Consider the following 19,177-nt stretch of genomic DNA (forward strand, 5'->3'; position numbering starts at 1 on the left):
AGCCTATTAATGACTTCCCTCGGCCAATGGTTACCATTGACAGAATGATAGAGGACGATCTCAATACGATCCTTGGAGCTTTAGCACTAAATGTCGATGGCGGTATAGCCGAGAAGAAAAACACACTTCGAATGGTAATAGGACTACACATTATCTAGAACTATAGAATGGTTAGGCGAGAGGTTTACGATTAGGATGGCAAAAGATTCATGATTCAGAGGCATTATCAGTTATCAATTTGTCTTTCATTCCCGTTCACTCCACTCAGTCCTGTCTTCTATAGAAGTCTATGTATCCTAGCAGTAGTGGAGCACCTGCGTTGGACAAAACAGCCTGGCATTTCAAACCTTCATCAGCTACGCAGTTAGTTCTGCACTTACTTCTCAACGTAGACAACTTCCTTGGTACCCTTCTCCTCGTCGAGGATCTCAATCTCCTCACCGCGGGCTTCGATCTCAGCATCCATCCGCTCCCAGATCTCAGGCCGCTTGAGCTGTGTGGCGACCTTGTCGCGGAAGATGAAGATGTTGCGATGCTCGGCGAAGTAGCGGTCGATATCCTCGAGTGTACGGTTGGCTGTCTCCGGGTAGAAGAGATAAGTGATGGGCACGAACGATGCACAGATCACGGCCCAGATGATCCAGAATCTGTAGCCTAGGTTCGCGATGCCGGGGGGCGTCACTTGGGCGACCATGTAGTTCATGATCCAGTTCGTGGACATGGCAAGAGAGGCGCCTTTGGCTCGGTATGCGATGTGGTTGATTTCGGTTGGGTAGAGCCACTATGAAGTCAAGGAGTCAGCCATCGTACACTGTATTTTACCACGCGCGGTGGCTGCAGGAAAGCAAAATGCATATGAATGAAAAGAGCTCATACTGGAACACCAAGTACTCCCATTCCAAAAGACGCAAAGAACACGAAGAAGAACGTTGTCGCAAGAGCGCCCAGCTTATAAGCGTCGCCTTGACCGGTCTCCGAGAGACCCAAAGCAATGCTGATGATGATCCAGCATGTCGAACATGCAGCAGCCGACCACATCATGACACGACGTCGCCCATATCGTTCAATGACGAAGTATGCTAGGAAACTGAAGATGAGGTAGTCCACGGAGCCAGCGGCGGCGAGGATCCGTGCCAAAAGCTCGCTGAGATTGATGGCGTGGATGAAAATATATCTTGTTGATGTTAGCAAGGCACCTCATGTTTTGGAAACCGGAGGCAAACGTTTGGAAATATGAAGTGACGTTGATGCCTGAAATCTGGTTCATGGCTTGCATCCAAGCACCCAAGATCATACGTCGAACGACCCCTGATGGACCCCGACCGGTGAAGAGCTGCCACCAGGTGTACGTGCCAGCATGTTCTTTATCGAGAACTTCTTTGATGATGTTGAATTGGGTCCGTACGGCGGCCGACTCCGGAGTAGCGCCATTTCCTTCGAGAGCAGCGAGAACTTCCCGTGCCTCGTCGTATCTCCCCTTGCGGATCAAGAGACGTGGAGAATCCGGGAGGAAGGGGCACATGCACCAGATCAGGAGAGTGAAGACTGGTTATTCAGTTAGAAGTGCCAAAGACGTATGTGGGCAAACAAGGGCACATATCTTCCGACAGATGGGTGGACGTACAAGCCTGGAAAGCTAGCGGGAATCGCCAGGTGACACTGCCAGGGGCGAATGAGAATCCCAAGGTCAACCAATTTGAAATACAGAATCCAGTGATGCAATTGGCCATCTGGATGATGACCAACTTTCCACGACTTCGCATCTTGCTCGTTTCGGACTGCCAGACACCTGCAGTGGCAGTATTCATGCCTGTTCCAAGGCCAGCAACGACTCGGCCGGCCATCATCTGACCCATGGACCAACAAACGGTCTGAATCACCGCGCCGAGGGCAATGATTGTGCTACCAACGAGAAGAGTACGTGGACGACCCAGTTTGTCTCCAGTGTAGAGGGTTGAGAGCGCGCCACCGAAACAACCCAGGTTGTAGACAGAGGTCATGGTGCCTTGGTCCTTTGGCGATGGATTGCCCATCTGGTCCAGGAAGTTTTGGCCCACGAGGACATTGCCAAAGACGCCCTGTATCGGACGGATCATATGTTAGCCCACCATCGGGGCCCCTTGTGAGGGGAGAAACATCGTAAACATTTACCTGATCATAGCCATAGAAGACAAGGACAGTGGAAGCGGCTATTGAGATCCAGACGGTTAAGGCGCTACCCGAACCTCCCAGGTATTTTGGTGCCATGTTTGAAAATACTCTGCTGCTGTTCCTCTCGTTTGAATCTCTCGGACCCAAATGCGAGACGGGTGTTTAGGAAGACAGTGACGAGGAAAGAGGACTTCCAGAATAAGCGTCTCCCACTGTGCGGGAAAGGATAATGTCGATCGACAATTGCACTGGGGCATTTTATATCACCCTCGCCCACAAATCTGCTGGTCATCACATCTTCTCGCGGCCCCGTCGGTTGATTCACCGAAAATGACGAACATACGTCAAAATCGGTGCAGAAGCCGGCGAAAAGCGTGTTCCACTGGATCAAGGTAGGGGCAATAGGCTATAAACACAGTGCAGATGGTCGAGAATCATACCATTTCAAGGCACTTTGGGTTTTTCAGAATCGACAAAGTGATAGAGAAGGGACAGGCATGATTGGACCGTCTCCAGGCTCGAACCCACATCTGGTGGTGGAATTCTCCACGTTGGGGTATTTTCCTTCCCGGTCAGGTTGCGATGTGGATATGTATTCTGGCACGGATCCGCCGACGACATCGCACATACTTGCCTTCCACCAAGGTCTTCGATATTCAGGGGAAGGCCCTGTTGGATAATGGAATCTGGTCACGCCACCATCATCGAGACATTCCGGAAATTCTTTTTGGGTGACCTTTTTCCCGCCTCTAATGCAAAGCCTTGCCACAGATATTGAACAGCTCTTGGTGTCCAGGGCAAGACCAAGGGATTTACACAAAGTCACGCCGCCAGAAGTCAGGAGCATACGACCATTTCAGCCGTATGCGACGTCCTAAAACCGTACGCCGTAAGCAGAATGTTGGGCCGAAATGCCGTCTCTAGTCACGTCCATCAAGTGTAGCAAGAAAAAGGGAGTTTTGGTGGCACTGTTGTGGATCAGTTGGAGAAGCCTGGAGAAGGATCTTCATACGGAATACTGTAGCTGGATAGGAGAGATTTCGATGCGGAGACGTTGAGAAGATAGGGAAGTAAACATGAGCTCGGCGTCCTTTGGTAGTATTGGCTGGACTCGGGGTTCATTCCGGGGATTCCAAGACCGACAAGTTGTCTGTGATTTTTCCCTGAAAGAGTCAAAGTACAGTCGGCCCATCAGCTAGGCAAAATAGCAGAAGTAAAAATGTCTGTTAATTGATTGTTGTGGAGACGTGGAGTTCATTCCCCACGGAGGAGCTGGAAACCTCGATATGACATGCCGCCCGTGTATCTTGTTCGATTACTAAATCGAGACTATGAAACTCATTGTCTTGGATGGCGCTGATCAAAAATCCCTCGTCCCGCTTACAGGACATGTTCTCGACTTACTGGTCAGCCATGTCGATGATGTCGGCGGCCATATCTACAAGACATTCCAAAAAGGTCACCAGTAAGAAGCACATGAATTAGGCGGAGTGGCAGTTCAAGCAATGGCAATGCCAAACCCTGCTCCAATCTTCCGACCTCACGAGCTCACCTGTCCGCTCATCCAGATCTTTTGTCGTTTTTGAAGCTGTGGGGAACTAACATTGTCAGCGGTTGGGCTGCTGTTTTGAAAGGTAGCACTTAAATTAGTACCTTGGCCAACAAAAAGTGTGTGTAGTGGTGCTCCCGTCGAGAAGCGAGAGCGCGAAATGGTAGATAAGGAGTTAAAAATACAATTGCGAGCAAGGAACTCCCTGGACCATGAGGAGGTGGAGGAAAGAAACTCTTCCTTGTCACTGCTTAAGAGGTTTCAAGTGCACTGCAGAGGAAGCTGGGCGAGATCAGGTCGGGGTCCATCGGAGAGAGCGCGCTCTTGGGACCAAATCAATCGATTTAGCCGTATGGTCGAGATGGCGGATGTGGTACCTTGCGGACATGGCAGGAATGTCTCCTCTAAGCCATGGGTTCCCTCCAAATCTGCTCCTTTTCAATCATATTCATCACACCCACGAACATTCAATGCAGTCGAGCAGCTGGACCTGCTGTTCCTGACAGAAGAAGTGCGACAGAAACCGGACAACCCGCAAGAATTACGCGAAGCTTGAGATCGCCTGTCACAGTGGTGACTCCCGTCCGGAATGGATGGATCGGGGAGAAGCAGAAAAGAATGGCGCGGCAAATCAATGCCGAAGTCGAGCAGAGCGCCGAAGCTCGTCAGGGCAGACAATATGATGTCCGGGTCATCAGCATAAGTGGTGATCAAACCGCCTCGCGCGACCCCTTCTGAATCAGATTTAGTCCCGCCATTGTCGATGGAGGCCAGCGAGAGCCGCGTTACAGAATAGCTAGATGCGTCGGATGCACAGTCTAGACAATGTGCGGAGTTCACCATCTACAGATACAGATTTCAGCGATATCGAGGCCGGCTTTACAATGACATATCTCAACCATATCTTTCCTTTCCAGTTCCCAATCTATCGGCCGTCAAGCATTGACGGCCGGCAGACATGGCTTCTTGTTCTCTTGAGGGACTACAAGGCCTTGTTTCACACTGCCAGGAGTCTCGACGCATATTTGATGACACTCATCTTGGCGAATGTTGAAACCGGTTGGTACGAGGCCTGTACGTTACACTAGTTCGACACAGGGAGACCGCAATCAAGAGCATACAAGAGGAGGTGGAAGCTTTGACAGAGCAGCGGCCTCACGATACCCTATTGTGTAGAACACACACCATGGAAAGCATCATCGAGCTCATGGTCTTTGAGACTGCGATGACGACAACATCTGATTGTGTTGTCCACTTAAAGGCAGCAAGTACGTTGTTCTGGGAGATCTTCGAATAATACGGCATGACAGAGGGTCGCCCAGATATCCACATGGCGATACTCGCCATGGGCAGGCCGTTGTGGACGACTGATGTCTCTGAACGCCGTGTCTGGAACACTGACCAAGCTCCGTTCCGGTTCTTTGTAGCAGGTCTGCTCTATGCCGACGTCATTTCCGGCTTCTCATTAATGACGGCTATGTTTGCGAGACTATCACGCAAATTTGATTTCTACCGAGGACGCTTTGGACGATCCGGAGTGTGAACTGAAAATGAAATATTTTGTTGGCTGCCAGGGATAGGTTCTGCTCGCTCTCCTGACATGGTGATGCTAGGTAGTGGAAGAGAGAGTCCACGACAGCGGGCACCCTGGAGCCAACCGAACTGGCGGGTCTAGGTGAGCCCATTGCCAGAGTCTGTGTCGGGACTTGCTAGACTCGACACGGAGGAATCAGGACTCGGGACAGCCACCCTCCTGGATGTTCAAAACACGTAATACCGTGGTGAATTTACCACCATCACACCTATTTGGGCACGTGCCGCGGAGATCTACTTGACAGTCACTGGTGTTAGGGTGGGAACCACAGAGCTGCCCGGTTCGTGAAAATGTTGCTGTTGTCCTGCGCCAGCTAAAATGGTCTCGTCACCTGCGGCGTTGCGTAGCCTCGCGTGGTCGTTTTGCGCAGCCGGCTGCCTAGCTGAAGCAAAACCAAGAGCAGGGATTCCGAGATATTGCGTCAGCTAATAAGGTACTCCGGGCAATAGGAGACGCATTTTGCATTATGGAACGGACCTGGGAGAGGCAAGATCGTCTCCCGCGGAGTGGGATTTGAGTGCTTGCATTGATATGTTGAACTCGCCCACGCTATTTATGTGATCAATGTCCGACGCAGTACACTAAGGATAGAGCATATCTAACCCCTTTGTCGAAGTTCAAAACCTCCTATCTCTTTACCCTTCCATATGTTTATCAGGTCTTTCACTTTCATGGTCGGAATTGTCGGGAACTTTTCTTTGGTGTCCATTCTTCCCTCGACTACGTCCGGACCAGAGGGAGGCAGGTGACTCCGAAACATCTCCTGGGGGAAGAAGGGATAGACTTGTGGGTCCGAGGGCAGCTCGGTGACTTCTCCCTTCTGGAGCTTCTCGATGGGGTCATATTACCATGAACTTGGAATCTGTCGACATGAAATTCTCGATAAAATGGTCAGTTGTTAAAGAAAGGTGCGGAACTACCTTCTCCATTCCATGGGATGGGCAACCTCACCAGCACGGCCGATGAAAAAGGTGGATCCATACATGTTGTTCTCGTAGACATTGATTCTTATAGGCGATCCTCCGAAGCGATGAGGTGGAGGTAGTAACATGTGATTGTGTCCAGGATTTGGCGGAAGGTGCGCTCTCGACATCGTTCCAGTCCCATCAGATATAGACATTCAGCAAGATCAGACCCTCCTCAATCAGCCTGTAGCTCGAGTTCCTACCCGCATCGAATTGCACTCATTGCCACGGATGTCCGACATGCCTTGGCTGAGTGCAAATATCGTGGAAATGGTAAAAATATCTTCCTTTCCGCGGCAGCTTTCGACCCCATCTAGACACAACTGCCCAATTCAACGAATCCAGGTCAAGAGGAAGAGTTGGTATACTTCTGTGGGGGGGGAGAAAAAAAAGAGAAATGTCATTTAGTTAGAATCTAGTCTCCGTCGTCATGCGGCCAACCTCGTCATCGCCTAGTCCAGAATTTACTTGAGTTTGTTTCACAAAATATGTGCACCATGCGGTTGGGGATCTGTTCTTCCGGCCACCTCCGGACCATTTATTTCCAACCGCTGATCTTCATAGTTCCATTCTCAGCCAAGTTCTTATGCATATCGAATGCTTGGAAGAGAAGATGAGGCTCGTGGCCCATGCCCTTCTTCAAGCACTCATACTCGGCCTTGTCAAAGTATTCCTGGAGAATCGGTCTGTACTCGGGATGTGCACACTGTTTGATGATTTCACGGGCTCTTTCCTTGGGCGACATGCCTCGAACGTCTGCCAAACCCTGGTTCTCATGTCAGTGCCGACCATGCCTCAAGCCTGTCTTGCGACTTACGATCTCAGTCACGACGACGTCCAAGTCATGCTCAGTCTGATCAACGTGTGTGCACATGGGCACTATACAACTAATACCGGTAGGATCTGTCTTTGAGTGCCGAGTACTAGGCGTGTGCATGATTGAATATTTGGCGGAACGGAGGAAGTCGGCGGATCCGCCAAGACCGTTGAGCATACGGGATCCCATCACGCAAGTGCTATTGGCGTGCGCATATATATCGACCTCCACCGGAGTGTTCATGCCAATCACACCCAAGCGTCGGATGATCTCCGGGGAGTTGGAGACTTGTTGAGATCGGAGAAGGAGCTTGGAATGGTAATTCTCCCACTGTGAGCCAGACAGGTCAGCAGAATATCCTTGGTGCTCATTTTGCGGCGTTCACCCACCCCGTCATAAAATCGCTGAAATCCTCCAGGAGAGAAGCGAATCGAAGTGGCGGTGGCGAAGTCCAAGTGCCCACTATCGAAGAGATCGAGGAACGAATCCTGCAGCACCTCCGTCCACACCTTCAAGTTTGTGAAATTGCCTCCTCCCTTCTGGAGGGATATCAGTCACATTGCAACCGTCCCCGTTGGAGGCAAATACTCACGGCCAAACCACCAATGACGGCATTGGCAATGTTTCCAATACCGGATTGGATGGGCAGGAGGTTCTTGGGTAGTCTACCGTGGGCGACTTCGTGTTGGAGGAACTCGATGAGATTTTCGGCAATCGCTCGAGACGTGTCGTCTTCGGGGGCATTCTCGGTTGTCTGATCAGGATAGTCGGACTCGACAATGGCCACCACACGTTCGGGGTCGACAGGGATATGTGGTGTGCCTATACGGTCTTCCGGTGCCATGATCAGGTACGGCTTACGGTTTTGGTTAGCGAAATTGACATCGAAAAGAGGGAGGGATGTCGATTTACCTTTCGTCTCGGAGGTAAGTCTGTCATGGTGATGTCATGGAGACCTTCGAAGCTGGGAGCAGCAGTATTGACCTCAATGATCACCTAAAGGAGATGGTCAACCAGTGTCCTCCCAGATTGAGCGAGGTGCCAAAACCTTGTCCGCCATCTGAATGATTTCTGGAGAAGCTCCCACGCTGGCTCCAGGAATGATCCCGCCATCCTCGGTGATGGCCGAGGCTTCAATGATGGCCACATCCAGTTTATTGTTGGCTTTGTGCTTGGTGTAGAAGCCATACATCAAATCCACGGGGAACATGCTAAGGTGTTTATCGAAGAACTTGATATTCCCGTTATTGATACCCTTTGCAATCTCCTTGCCGACCTGGTGCGGGGCCCGCCGTTCAATCATGTTCAGACGAGCCCATCGATTTTCAGTTTCTGCCCCCGACGAAGCCCCCACGAACAGATTATACTTGAGTTTTCCTTGGAGACCATTTTTCTCGACATGGTCCGCCAGGGCCGTGGGGACTTTTCTGTGTAGTTCTGGTCAGTGACTTGGTGTTCTCCGTCGCTAGCCCTGCTCGATTCTCTCGTACTTTGGATATCCCACGCCGGTAAATCCTGACCATCCGATATACGAGTTGTGAGGGAAGAGGTCGATGAGGTCTTCAGCCTTGGCGAGCTTATTAAGGTAACTGGGCCGTCGACACCGGGATTTGAGCAGTGCCGATGCAGCCATCGTGGAGAGAGAAAGAAAAGCAGAAGTAGACGAAATGGCCCAAAGATCACTCCGAGAAAGACGTGAAGCTTTCTCACAATCACGATGGACTCAATTCGCCTTTTCTAAAAAACAAGGTGAGTTTGACGAAGCTCTGGCCTGTTGTCAGTGGCCCGTGGCCCCAATCAGCCCCCTCGCCGGAGAGGTCCGGATATACCACAGCTCGATAAAAGTTCGCTAAGAAGATCCCCTTATTTTCATGGACTCCACGCTCTCAGCCTGGTGTTTGACGATACCCCCGAGCCATCTCCGATATTCCCCCATAGGGGCATTGGGTATCTCGTTTCATCTTCACTAGCCCGGAATTTGCTCGATTCATACATGGCGCCTCCCCTCGCCCGTGAAGGACGTCGGATAATTTTTCTATTTCTTTCTTTCCCTCTCCGAAAAGCTGGCCGAAACCATGCATTCGTTCACTTTCCTTTACGGAACAATGGCTGTGGCAAGTGTTCATATCTAATCTCTTCCCATGGATCATCTGGGTCAGCATCTTGAACCGGTCCCAAACACGCCCTGTCAAACACCTTCTCGCCCATGTTGATGCCACCACTGACGACCCGAATTAACTTGACCTGTTGGTCCTTTTCGGATGTGTCGAGTTTTTCCAAAATCCCAAAATAGGCGCAAGCCCCTTCACGCGACAACGCGACCAGGTTTTCAGGTAAGTCCTTGAGCGGTCTTGACCCAGCAAAAATTTGCACCGAATTTTGAAGACGACGAGCATCGGGGGCGTTCCATTCATTGCCATATTCATAGAAACTCTAGAGGCCGGCCCGCGTGGGGTACAGCCTTGCCGAAACCACCATTCTCGACTGTGCTAGTCCGAGCGCAATGATGGCCTCAACTGACACGGCTAGACAGTACCTATGAGGCGGCGGTACTCCTTCCTTATCCTTCTCAACTTCCTCCTTGGAGCTACAGATGCCGCAACGGCAGCCGTCTCTTATCTCGGACAACTGCTCGATATAAGACGCCGCGGCATCTTCATGTGAGAGTTTCAGCGATCGTTCCATTCGGCCTTGAAAGCGTCTGAGTTCTGGCATCCAATTGGTGATTGTTGTGACCAGTCCAGCTCCGTACGAATCAGTATTGCTTTGATTCTGCGTCGAAACTAACTGCCCACGCTCTTCATGACTTTTACCCGTTGCCAACCCTTCAAACATCCTTGCTGCGCTTCCAATCATCGTTCCAAAGGCCTTTAGACAACACATGATCCAAGTAATGGAAGATTTTGCCGAAGACCTGTGGTAGGAGCGCTTGCCAGGCAACTCTACCACCGAACGAGGTGCATGTCCAGATAAGTGAAGACGGGCAATGCCAATGCCAATACCATTCAAGCCCATGGATCCGTGTTTCTTTGCAAGCCTTACAATCCTCCAATTCGAACAAAAAGAGTTGTTGCGCCATGCCGAGTTAGTAAATGCTGGTCTTGAAAGGAGAATGATTGGGTCCGTCGCAATCACAGGCGGCTTGCAGGCATCAGCTGAGAGCGGGGTAAAACGATAGCAATGTTTTTTGCACTCATGCGAATTTAGTTATCAACTATCACACCACAACTCTCCTAGTCTTTACTCTGAAATGTCCGGGAAAGAGAAAATCGTGAACTATTATCTGGCACAAAGGGGTTGTCGAGGTTGTGGTGTCGGTTATTGGATGCCTCAATGCGTCTTCTTCCCCAATCGATGACATGCATTTCTTCCGTGGCGATTGGGTGACCAACCCTAATACCCAGCCTTGTCGTCCAGGATCCAACAACCCGGCCAAGGGAAACATCAAAATGCGATGAAATCTTCAAATTCCTTTGATCTCTGTTCTCTGCCCCGCGTTGATCCTATCATTTAGGCAACCTTTGGGGGGCACTGAAATCGCTTTTGGGGCGTGTGGCCATCTGGTCGCAGGCAACCACCACGGAATCCTCACCATACTTCAAGAGTCGGACGTACTAACCAGGTAAGTTACAGCCGTAGCCGAAAACGGCCCCAAAATACAAAAAGATCATCTCACAAGAAGAAAAATACAAAAACAATCAACAGTCAGGATTCCCAAATGGTCACCCACTTTGGTACTAACTGACCGGCGTACAGCTTAAGTACGGCTGAGCGAACGGGAAGCCCTGGTCTCTGTACCCTATGGTCGATTGCGAAAGGAAGTGCGCGAAATCATCTTATATTCCATTTAGTAGAATTGTTGTGGTCCGATCCTGACGATACCGCCCTGGGATAAAAATCATGGGTCGCTCGACCATGTTATATACTAGTTCTTGCTTCCAAACATCCGCTCAACGAACCGGCTGAGAAAACCTCCTCCATCTTCGAGCAGCAAACACATGCAATTGTCAGGACGCGCTCTCGTGAAATTCTCGACCCGCCAAGATGCCCTGTTAGAAGCAGCCCTATTTGCGCGACCATTACCATTGGCCAGATTTCCGACTCCCAGCTTCGACGTGCGCTCCCACTACTCCTCTTTGCATTTTCAACCGTATAGACACTCGTTGTGCTGCTATGCCCAGATCTCGTCTTCCAAATCGATAGGGTTTGCTCGTGAAAGAGTTCTCCACGGCCACGATTGACTACTCCCGCTCTGACAGCTGCCACCAGCCCGGCTGATGACCAGCTTTATAACCCACTTTACACAAACTCTCGAGCCTCCTGCTTCTAATCGAACCAAGTCTGCCGATGAGGACGAGAGACATCATACCGCAGCAGTCGGATACACTGGTACAACCCGAAGTCGACTCAGCTAACCCAAAAGAATGCTTGTGCTTGTTATCGCTCGGTCCGTCAACCTCGTGCGCTGAACTTGGGTTTCAGTGAGGCAGTCACCCAGATACGCGCTCACCTACTGCTTTTAGATGGCGGCGGCGTTCGAGGCCTCTCGTCCCTCTATCTTCTTAAAGAGTTGATGAGAAAGGTCAACGCAAAACGGCATCAGATGGACAAAGAGGAAGTCCCCCCATGGCAATTACTTGATTTGATTAGAGGTACAAGTACTGGTGGGTGAACAGATCCAACTCCGCGTCACACGTGAAATCTGACTCGACAGAAGTCTTATCGCGATCATGCTTGGACGCTTGCATATGGATATTGTTGAAAGCATCTCAGCGTACCAGAGACTTTGCAGCCAAATTTTCGTCAAAGAAAAGGGTCCGCTGTCGTTGAGAGGGAAGCTAAAAGGACGGTTCAGCACTCCCAATCCAGAACGAGCTTAGAGGAAGTTGTCGGGGAGCACGGCAAGCGCCGAAGTTCAGAGCACGAACTGCTCTGTGATGAGAGTATTCCTGACGGCCGGTTGTGCAAAGTGTAGGTTTGCTCTATCGGTAAGTTTTACCTGCTAATGGCATAGATTCGTATGCGCGAACAAGACATGAAAATATAAATAATGTAGCCAGGATCCGCTCTTGTTCCTCATGCCGCCAAGCTATACCAGATCTATACGGCCTCGGCGGAGCGGGAAAGACACAGATGGCCGTCGAATTCGCACATATTTATCGGGAGAGTTATCCGCTCCACGCCATTTTCTGGGTCCATGCCGGCATGATAGATCGTATTCATGAGGGTTTTGCGAAGATAGCGGAAGTCTATCAAATACGCTCTAACGGAACGAGCCATGAAGAGCTATATTCTAGAGTCATCAAGTGGCTTCAGGATCCGATTGCAGAACAAGTTACCAACTTGCATGGCGCGATTCATGTGCCTTGGATGAGCAAGTCTGAAGCAGCGACTCGTTTGGATCTCCCGCAACGTGATAGCATCCGAAGACAATCAACAGTTGTTCAACTTAGCATTCTTCAATGCGAAAATCGGAAGGAACACAGAATGATAATGAGACTGTTCTGCTGAAGTTGGAATGTGTGAGCAGGAGAAGCAAGTCCAATGAGAGAAGGTCAAAGGGGGTGGATTTTTTATCCCAGGTCATATTTGCTACATCCCATGCTGTTGCATATGGGAAAACCTGGCCTCAAATGGCAGAAAGCTACATTTCCACCTTCCAAATTTTGCCTTCTCTCCTTCAGGAAGTAGTCTTATTCAACGGCGGCACTACACCAAAAGATCCCAGCGGCATCACATCCATCGCGGCCCAGATGCGCATGAAGCTATCAACTTGCCTCTTCAAAGCATGCAGATCAATTAGCTGCCTCTCGTCGAAATTCTCCGGGAACTCGGCGGTCAGATACAGCGGAACAGTAATCAATGCGATATTGGGGATCTTCACCTCGGTAAGTGGTTCGCCTTCACCAGACTGTACGCCTTTGGGGATGGGGTTGTTGACGCGCACGAAACCGGGGTATGCGCCGTTCCAGTTCTGTTCGAGCAAATTGACCATCTCGGGCGTATTGGCGTAGATCCATTCGTCGCTGAGGTTGCCGGCGGAGGAGTAGGTGTTGGTGCTGAGATTTTCGGCCCAGTCAATGGCTCCGAGATGCTCAACGCATGCGCTTGCGACTCCCGTCATTTCTCCCGCCTCTCCTCTCCAGTACTGCGGATTGTCATCGAGCCAGCGCGATGTGGCTCGACCTGTCGTACTAAATGCAGGTTGATGCATGTGGCCTGTGACAAAAACCAAAATTGTCGTTCTCTCTGGAGGGTTCGTTGCCAGATCTTTCGCCTTGGCCAATAAGGCGATGTGACCATTCTCTTCCACGGCATTGGTACCGTCCGTGTGCGTGTTAAGGATGATGGACTCATTCTTGTACCTCGTCCCTTCTACCACGGTCCAGATGGTTCTCGTTTTAGTGTTCGGGATCAGCTCGCCACTGAGAGTCAAATGTGCTTCCGATCCGTTCTTGCTCGCTTGCAATACAGCTGTACCCGCATCCCCGGCGACATGGATCGTAGGGACGCCTTGGTAAAGCCTTTTGAATGGCACGTATTGGCCATAAGCGTTCCCTGAAGTGATATGTTCCCAGACATATACCACACCCTTGACGCCCGCTTCGGCAGCCTCGGTCAAATTGGCAATTTTCGCGTCTGCTGTGACCGTAGGAATTCCTGTCTGGATGTACCACTGTGGCTGCCCCGGCCATATTGCCAGCGTCTGGCGCAGGTCCAGAGGACTATTCGTGACATTGACTACCGCGATATTCCCCCTGGCTTTCTCCCAATCCGGAGGATCATCTGGCCCCGTCAAATCGACAAGCTTTCCACCAATTCCAGCGAAGCTGGTATTTCCGGAATATGGCGCATATGAGGATATCGCGACCTCTTGACCTCCAACCGTGAGTTTGGGCGGACTCAACGGTTGGTCCATATAGGTGAAATTCAAGACATCGCTGTAGACGGCCAGACCGAGGAGATTGAGCTCGCTTTCGATATGGTCGATGAGTGTCTTGTGGCTTGGGGTGGCTGTTACACGGCTCTTTAAGCTGGCAAGAAAGCCAACTTCTGCTCCATACCAGTCAAGATCGGTTTTCCCTAGGACACCGTTGAGCGAGAGCGAAAGCGAGAACGCGATATATGCCGCAGATACCGTTCCGAGAAATCTGGCGGTGAGCCCCATTTCTAAGCTGCCTCGTTCGTATAGTATGGTGTAGCTTTCCAATGACACGGCCGTTGTTGACTTTGGTGGACCTCGATATTTGCGTAAAAAAAGAGATCAAACCTTTTATAATCTACCGTCATGTTTCCCCGCGCTTTAATGGAATTCGTTATGGTTGGAGTATATTTCAACTATGTAGTACAGACAGAGGATCAACGGGTGCCAGGGATACTTCACAGCGCCGAAATCTGGGTTCCCCGCTTCCTAAAGGGATATGAGTATAGTTGGAGTATTTCTTTTATGTCTACACTTTCCCTTTTCGTTGTATTTTTTCCATGCGGCCATTCGGCAATTCGGCATGAATGATCAAATATTAAGGAGCCGGGTGACGCAATTCAATATCGCTCCTGATCTGCGTAGGAATTGCCCTCTCTCCTCTATCTGCATCGAGTTACCTGTCGGCCGACTGTCAGGCCAGCACAGGTCCGAGGACACTAAAAGAAGTGGGCATTTGCATTAAATCCAAGTCCAAGCCGGTAAATTCGCGGAGTCCGAGGTAAGAAAAATCCAATCCCCCGGGGAACTAGTGTCCTCATTCTTGTTCCATCTCAGTGTTGGAATTCTCAGAGTCAAAATCCGTTGCATTCTCTATCTCTTCGTCTAACTCAAAGGTGGGTGGTATGTATTCCTCCAGAAAATCAATTTTCCAAAGGTCCCATTTATGAATTTGTGTCTCGGTCAGGTTTGCTATGAACTATTTGGAAAAAGGGGAGGGGGGAGTGGGAGTCCTCGTTATGGCGTTCTCGATCAGTTATCTCACATAGCATAGTTTCCTCAGAGGTATGGCCGTATTAGGATAGAAATCATTCATCGTGTTCATACGCTTTCGGACTTCATTGCCTTTTTCCAGGAATCAAGGGTCAAGGCAGAAGATCGACTGAAGAATTCTTAATGGGATCTGGGAACTCCGTCGATAATTCTCTATGATTTGGTGGGAATGGAGTATGTCGAAAGGTGCTGGGTTGCCTCAAGAGTAGCCGTGCTTATTGGGAGGCGAGAAAACCATTGACCAGTTCATCTGCCTGAGGTGAAGCGCGGAGAAGAACTCTGCGATCAAGTCCCATGGCAGGCTCTTGAGAATCTTGGGGGAAAGTTCGAAGCGTTGAACTTTTCGCAAACCTGGACTTAGGGTACAAAAGTTCATGTGACGAAGAATATGAAGCGACAGGGTGCGGAGCTTGATGTTTTCAAAGACGACTGTCTTTTGGGACGTCATCAATGAGGCGGTAGCTGGAAAACAGTGCGGTGGAGTCACAAGGCTGTGCTGATGCTGGGGCGGGGTACGATATGTCGGCGGCTGAGGAGTAATGACTTGGTTGGGGTCAAGTATTCGTCAAAGGAGCTCGGTTAGGTGGCCGATCAAGGTGGGTGGTATCTTGTTTTGATCGGATGAGGCAAGACTTGGGGTAGTGATAGTCGTGTGCTAACATGGGTGACGAAGGAGACAACATCATGTCAAACCGAGGGTGCAAATTGAGATGTATTGAATGCTCTGTCTTTTTGGCAACTGGACTCGCCAGATTGCCAGTATATCCACATGTTTGGTTGACCCCTTTTCTTCTCGTATTTCTCCCCACATCCTGCATAGGGGTGATAAACTCTTTCCCAAGTAAAGGGGTACTGCCCATTGCTCAACACATCAACAAGGAGCAAGATACCATCACGGACGGATCCGAGAGGATTCTGTGAAGGATAATGAAGTGCACACGGTTACAGATCGTCAGTTTAGGGTCAACATGGCCTGGATTCAAACAGCAGCCTTATTATATAGGCAAGGATATCTTCTTTCTCTTGGTCGGCATCTTCGTTCTGTAGAAGCGACCGGACTGTTTCCAGACTGACCCTTTTCCCACTCTCATCTCTCTATATCTCTTTTATTTTCGATCAGTGTTCAACTTGCCAGGTCCTTGCGGGTGTTTCCGCAGACGTGGTTTAAAGGGGTAGGGTTGACACGTGACGAGGCTGAGCTCTGGTTTGTGAGAGGAGAGCCCAATTGCTGGAGCCACGCATTATACCACACCGCGATTGGAATGATACGAGACTTTGGACTCGTCGGTCGTTCAAGATATATCGGCCTAGCTTTTGACTTGGTCGGAAAAGATTCAGTATCTCAAGCGGAAGCCGGCCGTTACAATACAATTGGCACTCACCCTTGACCATCCGATCGACGTGACACTGCCGACGTCTTGTGCTGGGTGAACAAAACAAGAAAAAATATGAACCATGAATTGATGATTCAGCCAATACTCATTGATTGATATGTAAGACCGACTTTGACCATGTTGAAAGGCCCCGGTCCATCATCAAGTTTTTACCACTTATTCTCTTTGGGTGCCACGCTCATCATCCCAAGATGAATTCGGTGCTTTGGTATGGTTTTACTAAATTTTCATAAACATCATCGCTTCGTAAACTCTTGCTTTTATGCTGGGGTATCATGTTGAAATGAGATGCTTTTCTCCCGTAGTTCACCCCCCAGGTTTTAACCCACCTGTCTGGCCACCACTCAAAGAACGAATCCTGGCTTGTTGAAATAAACTCCCAAACTCCACAGTGATCCCATATATTAGCCGTCTCATGCTTCATTCAGCGTAGTTGAAAATGCTGTCAAGGCCGAACCAACCGTCAGCAGTTTCAACTTTTGGCACTTCTGAGATCTATTGTATTGTGATGCTCAGTTTGATAGAACAACGCCGTTCGCCTGGAAAGGGACAGCTTGCTGATTCCCACTCGCAATCTTCTTCTCCACCTCGGTGGCCCGTGTATCACCTTTGACAACATCTCTCGTCGCATTTCGATGGTCATCGATATCAGTGTCCTCAAAAACTTTGTCAAGATCCTGCGCTTGGAGACCTTCAAACACCTTGAAAATTTCATGTGTCTGATGGAAATCATTGTTCACGATGTTGACAAGGTAACACTCATCCATGATGGTCTCGATCAACTTTCTGCTCCCGGATCCGGCCGGATAGCATTTCGACCAGTCCTGCCCGAGACGGAAAGCTTCATCTTTCCACGCGAGGAAAGAAACTGTTTCCACGATGGTGGGCTGAACGATCTCTCGATTTGGGAAAATACCCCAAGTCACCGCATTTGGGCCCTCATCTTTGGTGTTGGTGTAAAGTTCACCTTTCTGGTTGACTGCATAATATGTGAGATTTTTGTTGGCGTCAAGTCGCTCCATGACCGTGCTGAATATTGAAGGAAAGACGAGTAATTCCAGGTATGCCTTCTGATAGACCCACCCCCCCGCTGGACCCCATCCATAAACGGGATGAGTTGAAGGGGCGCCGTCGATTGCTGGCTGTGAGTTGATTGTCAAGAGACCATTTCGATTCAGTTTGAGCAAATCAGCTTTAATACTGTCTGCTTCTGTTGAGATAGCACCTTCGCTCCACGGTAGTCTGTCCAGATTCCCTTCCAGGAAGCGGACGAAGAGTGCGGTGACCTCACGCAGCGTCTTTGGCTTGCCCCACAGCTTGATGTTGGCTTCGTTGGTTCCTTTCAAGCCGATGCCATAGGCGTCAAGTTCACCGAACGCAGGACTCCTACTGTCACCCCAACGACCATTGGGAAATTCATCCCAGTCAGCCGTTCTCGTAATGTAGGAAGTGTTCCGGTTTCGCCAAAAAATTGGTCGCACCGTTTCGTCTCTCCGATTGAATCCCAGGGACTGTCTCCAGGGCAATGGTTTCTCCAGCGGCATTCCGGAGGTTGCGGGAGTCATGGATAGCTCTTCGAGAACCATCTTTGTAGCCTGGGCCAAGTTCATGGTATAAAAATGAAGGTGCAATATGCCGGCGTCGACGATCTTGCGGCACATTTGGGCCACAAGGTCTTTTCCGATATCTCTGACCGCGGCATCGTCATTCTTGACAGGCTCCAAGGCCTCATGCCATTCAGGAGGAATATGGCACTTGGTCCAGTTTGCCCGCCTAAGAAAGGCAGCGTGGGTCGAAATGGGCATGATGCCGGGGATGATCGGTACGTTGATACCCCGGTCACGACACTTTTGTACCCAGTTCAGAAAGATGTCGACGTCATAAAACATTTGAGTGATAACGAACGACGCTCCAGCATCGACTTTTTCCTTCAGGTGTTCAATCAAAAGATCCACGTCGCGGTTATCGTCACAGCCTTCAGGATAGCCGGCGACGCCAATGTCAAAGTGATCTCCGTATTGGGACTTGATGTATTTAATGAGATCCTTTGCAAAGCGGAAGCCCTCATCTTTGGCCTCCCATTTCTCCTGGTCTCTTGGTGGATCTCCTCGAAGGGCCAGAATATTGGTACAGCCGGCCTTGTAGGCATAGCGAAGTGCTTCATCCACCTGGGAGCGTTCCATATCGGTACAAGTCAAATGCATGCACGTCTCCAGTCCGTAGTGAGTCTGCGCCGCATTCACCATTTCACAAGTCAACTGTGAATGCCTCCCTCCTGCGCCCCAGGTAATGTCAATGAAAGCCGGTCCCAATTCATGCATACGGTCCATTCGGTCGTACAAGTTTTGGACACCCTGGGCCGTCTTGGGTGGAAAGAACTCGAACGAGAACGTTGGCTTCTTGTTCTCATGAGCCAGAGCGAGCTTTTTGGAGATATGCATCTTGAGGATTCCTGACGGAGAGCAAATGAAAAATTCGTGGTAGTGGGCAGTAGCGATCGACAAATTAAACGAAAGTCGAAGAACAGAGGTCGTTTGACGGAGTCACGCTCTTGGGTGGACTATTGGCAGTGATGCCTCCTCTTGTCCCTCTTTGTATATTGTATGCGTTTTTCCCCCTCCTAATCAACCAAAGTAACGGTTGCGAGCCCACCTGTCTGCCAGCTCTCGCGGCATTGGGCGCTGTCGAGGTAGGATGAGGTTCATGTACAGAATATTATGGGATTGTGGATG

General features: G+C 50.0%; 6 protein-coding genes and 1 non-coding gene across 7 annotated transcripts; 2 read left to right on the forward strand and 5 right to left on the reverse strand.

Annotated features, from left to right (window-relative positions):
• Positions 1–376: 376 nt before the first annotated feature.
• Positions 377–2,247, reverse strand: Z518_08543 (uncharacterized protein; the record flags this gene model as incomplete). Its single annotated transcript, XM_013414284.1, has 5 exons — positions 377–781; positions 877–1,174; positions 1,224–1,545; positions 1,625–2,078; positions 2,152–2,247. 5 exons carry the CDS (start codon positions 2,245–2,247, stop codon positions 377–379), a joined length of 1,575 nt encoding a protein of 524 aa, XP_013269738.1.
• Positions 2,248–4,111: 1,864 nt separating this feature from the next.
• Positions 4,112–4,438, forward strand: Z518_08544 (uncharacterized protein; the record flags this gene model as incomplete). The annotated part of the gene is made up of 1 exon (XM_013414285.1): positions 4,112–4,438. The coding sequence occupies one exon, from the start codon at positions 4,112–4,114 to the stop codon at positions 4,436–4,438; it is 327 nt and encodes a 108-aa protein (XP_013269739.1).
• A 592-nt stretch (positions 4,439–5,030) lies between these two features.
• Positions 5,031–5,243, forward strand: Z518_08545 (uncharacterized protein; the record flags this gene model as incomplete). The annotated part of the gene is made up of 1 exon (XM_013414286.1): positions 5,031–5,243. One exon carries the CDS (start codon positions 5,031–5,033, stop codon positions 5,241–5,243), a length of 213 nt encoding a protein of 70 aa, XP_013269740.1.
• Positions 5,244–6,797: 1,554 nt separating this feature from the next.
• Positions 6,798–8,709, reverse strand: Z518_08546 (acetyl-CoA hydrolase; the record flags this gene model as incomplete). The annotated part of the gene is made up of 7 exons (XM_013414287.1): positions 6,798–7,025; positions 7,077–7,406; positions 7,466–7,615; positions 7,669–7,932; positions 7,989–8,072; positions 8,125–8,503; positions 8,567–8,709. 7 exons carry the CDS (start codon positions 8,707–8,709, stop codon positions 6,798–6,800), a joined length of 1,578 nt encoding a protein of 525 aa, XP_013269741.1.
• A 2,060-nt stretch (positions 8,710–10,769) lies between these two features.
• Z518_08547 lies at positions 10,770–10,885 on the reverse strand. Its single transcript, XR_001230607.1, has one exon. It is a non-coding gene; the product is annotated as a 5S ribosomal RNA (ribosomal RNA).
• Positions 10,886–12,756: 1,871 nt separating this feature from the next.
• Z518_08548 (uncharacterized protein) lies at positions 12,757–14,244 on the reverse strand (the record flags this gene model as incomplete). The annotated part of the gene is made up of 1 exon (XM_013414288.1): positions 12,757–14,244. One exon carries the CDS (start codon positions 14,242–14,244, stop codon positions 12,757–12,759), a length of 1,488 nt encoding a protein of 495 aa, XP_013269742.1.
• A 2,713-nt stretch (positions 14,245–16,957) lies between these two features.
• Z518_08549 (methylenetetrahydrofolate reductase) lies at positions 16,958–18,886 on the reverse strand (the record flags this gene model as incomplete). Its single annotated transcript, XM_013414289.1, has 1 exon — positions 16,958–18,886. One exon carries the CDS (start codon positions 18,884–18,886, stop codon positions 16,958–16,960), a length of 1,929 nt encoding a protein of 642 aa, XP_013269743.1.
• Between the last annotated feature and the right edge of the window lie 291 nt (positions 18,887–19,177).

The sequence above is a fragment of the Rhinocladiella mackenziei genome (genome assembly GCF_000835555.1).
Source record: "Rhinocladiella mackenziei CBS 650.93 unplaced genomic scaffold supercont1.6, whole genome shotgun sequence".
NCBI classification, from domain to species: domain Eukaryota; kingdom Fungi; phylum Ascomycota; class Eurotiomycetes; order Chaetothyriales; family Herpotrichiellaceae; genus Rhinocladiella; species Rhinocladiella mackenziei.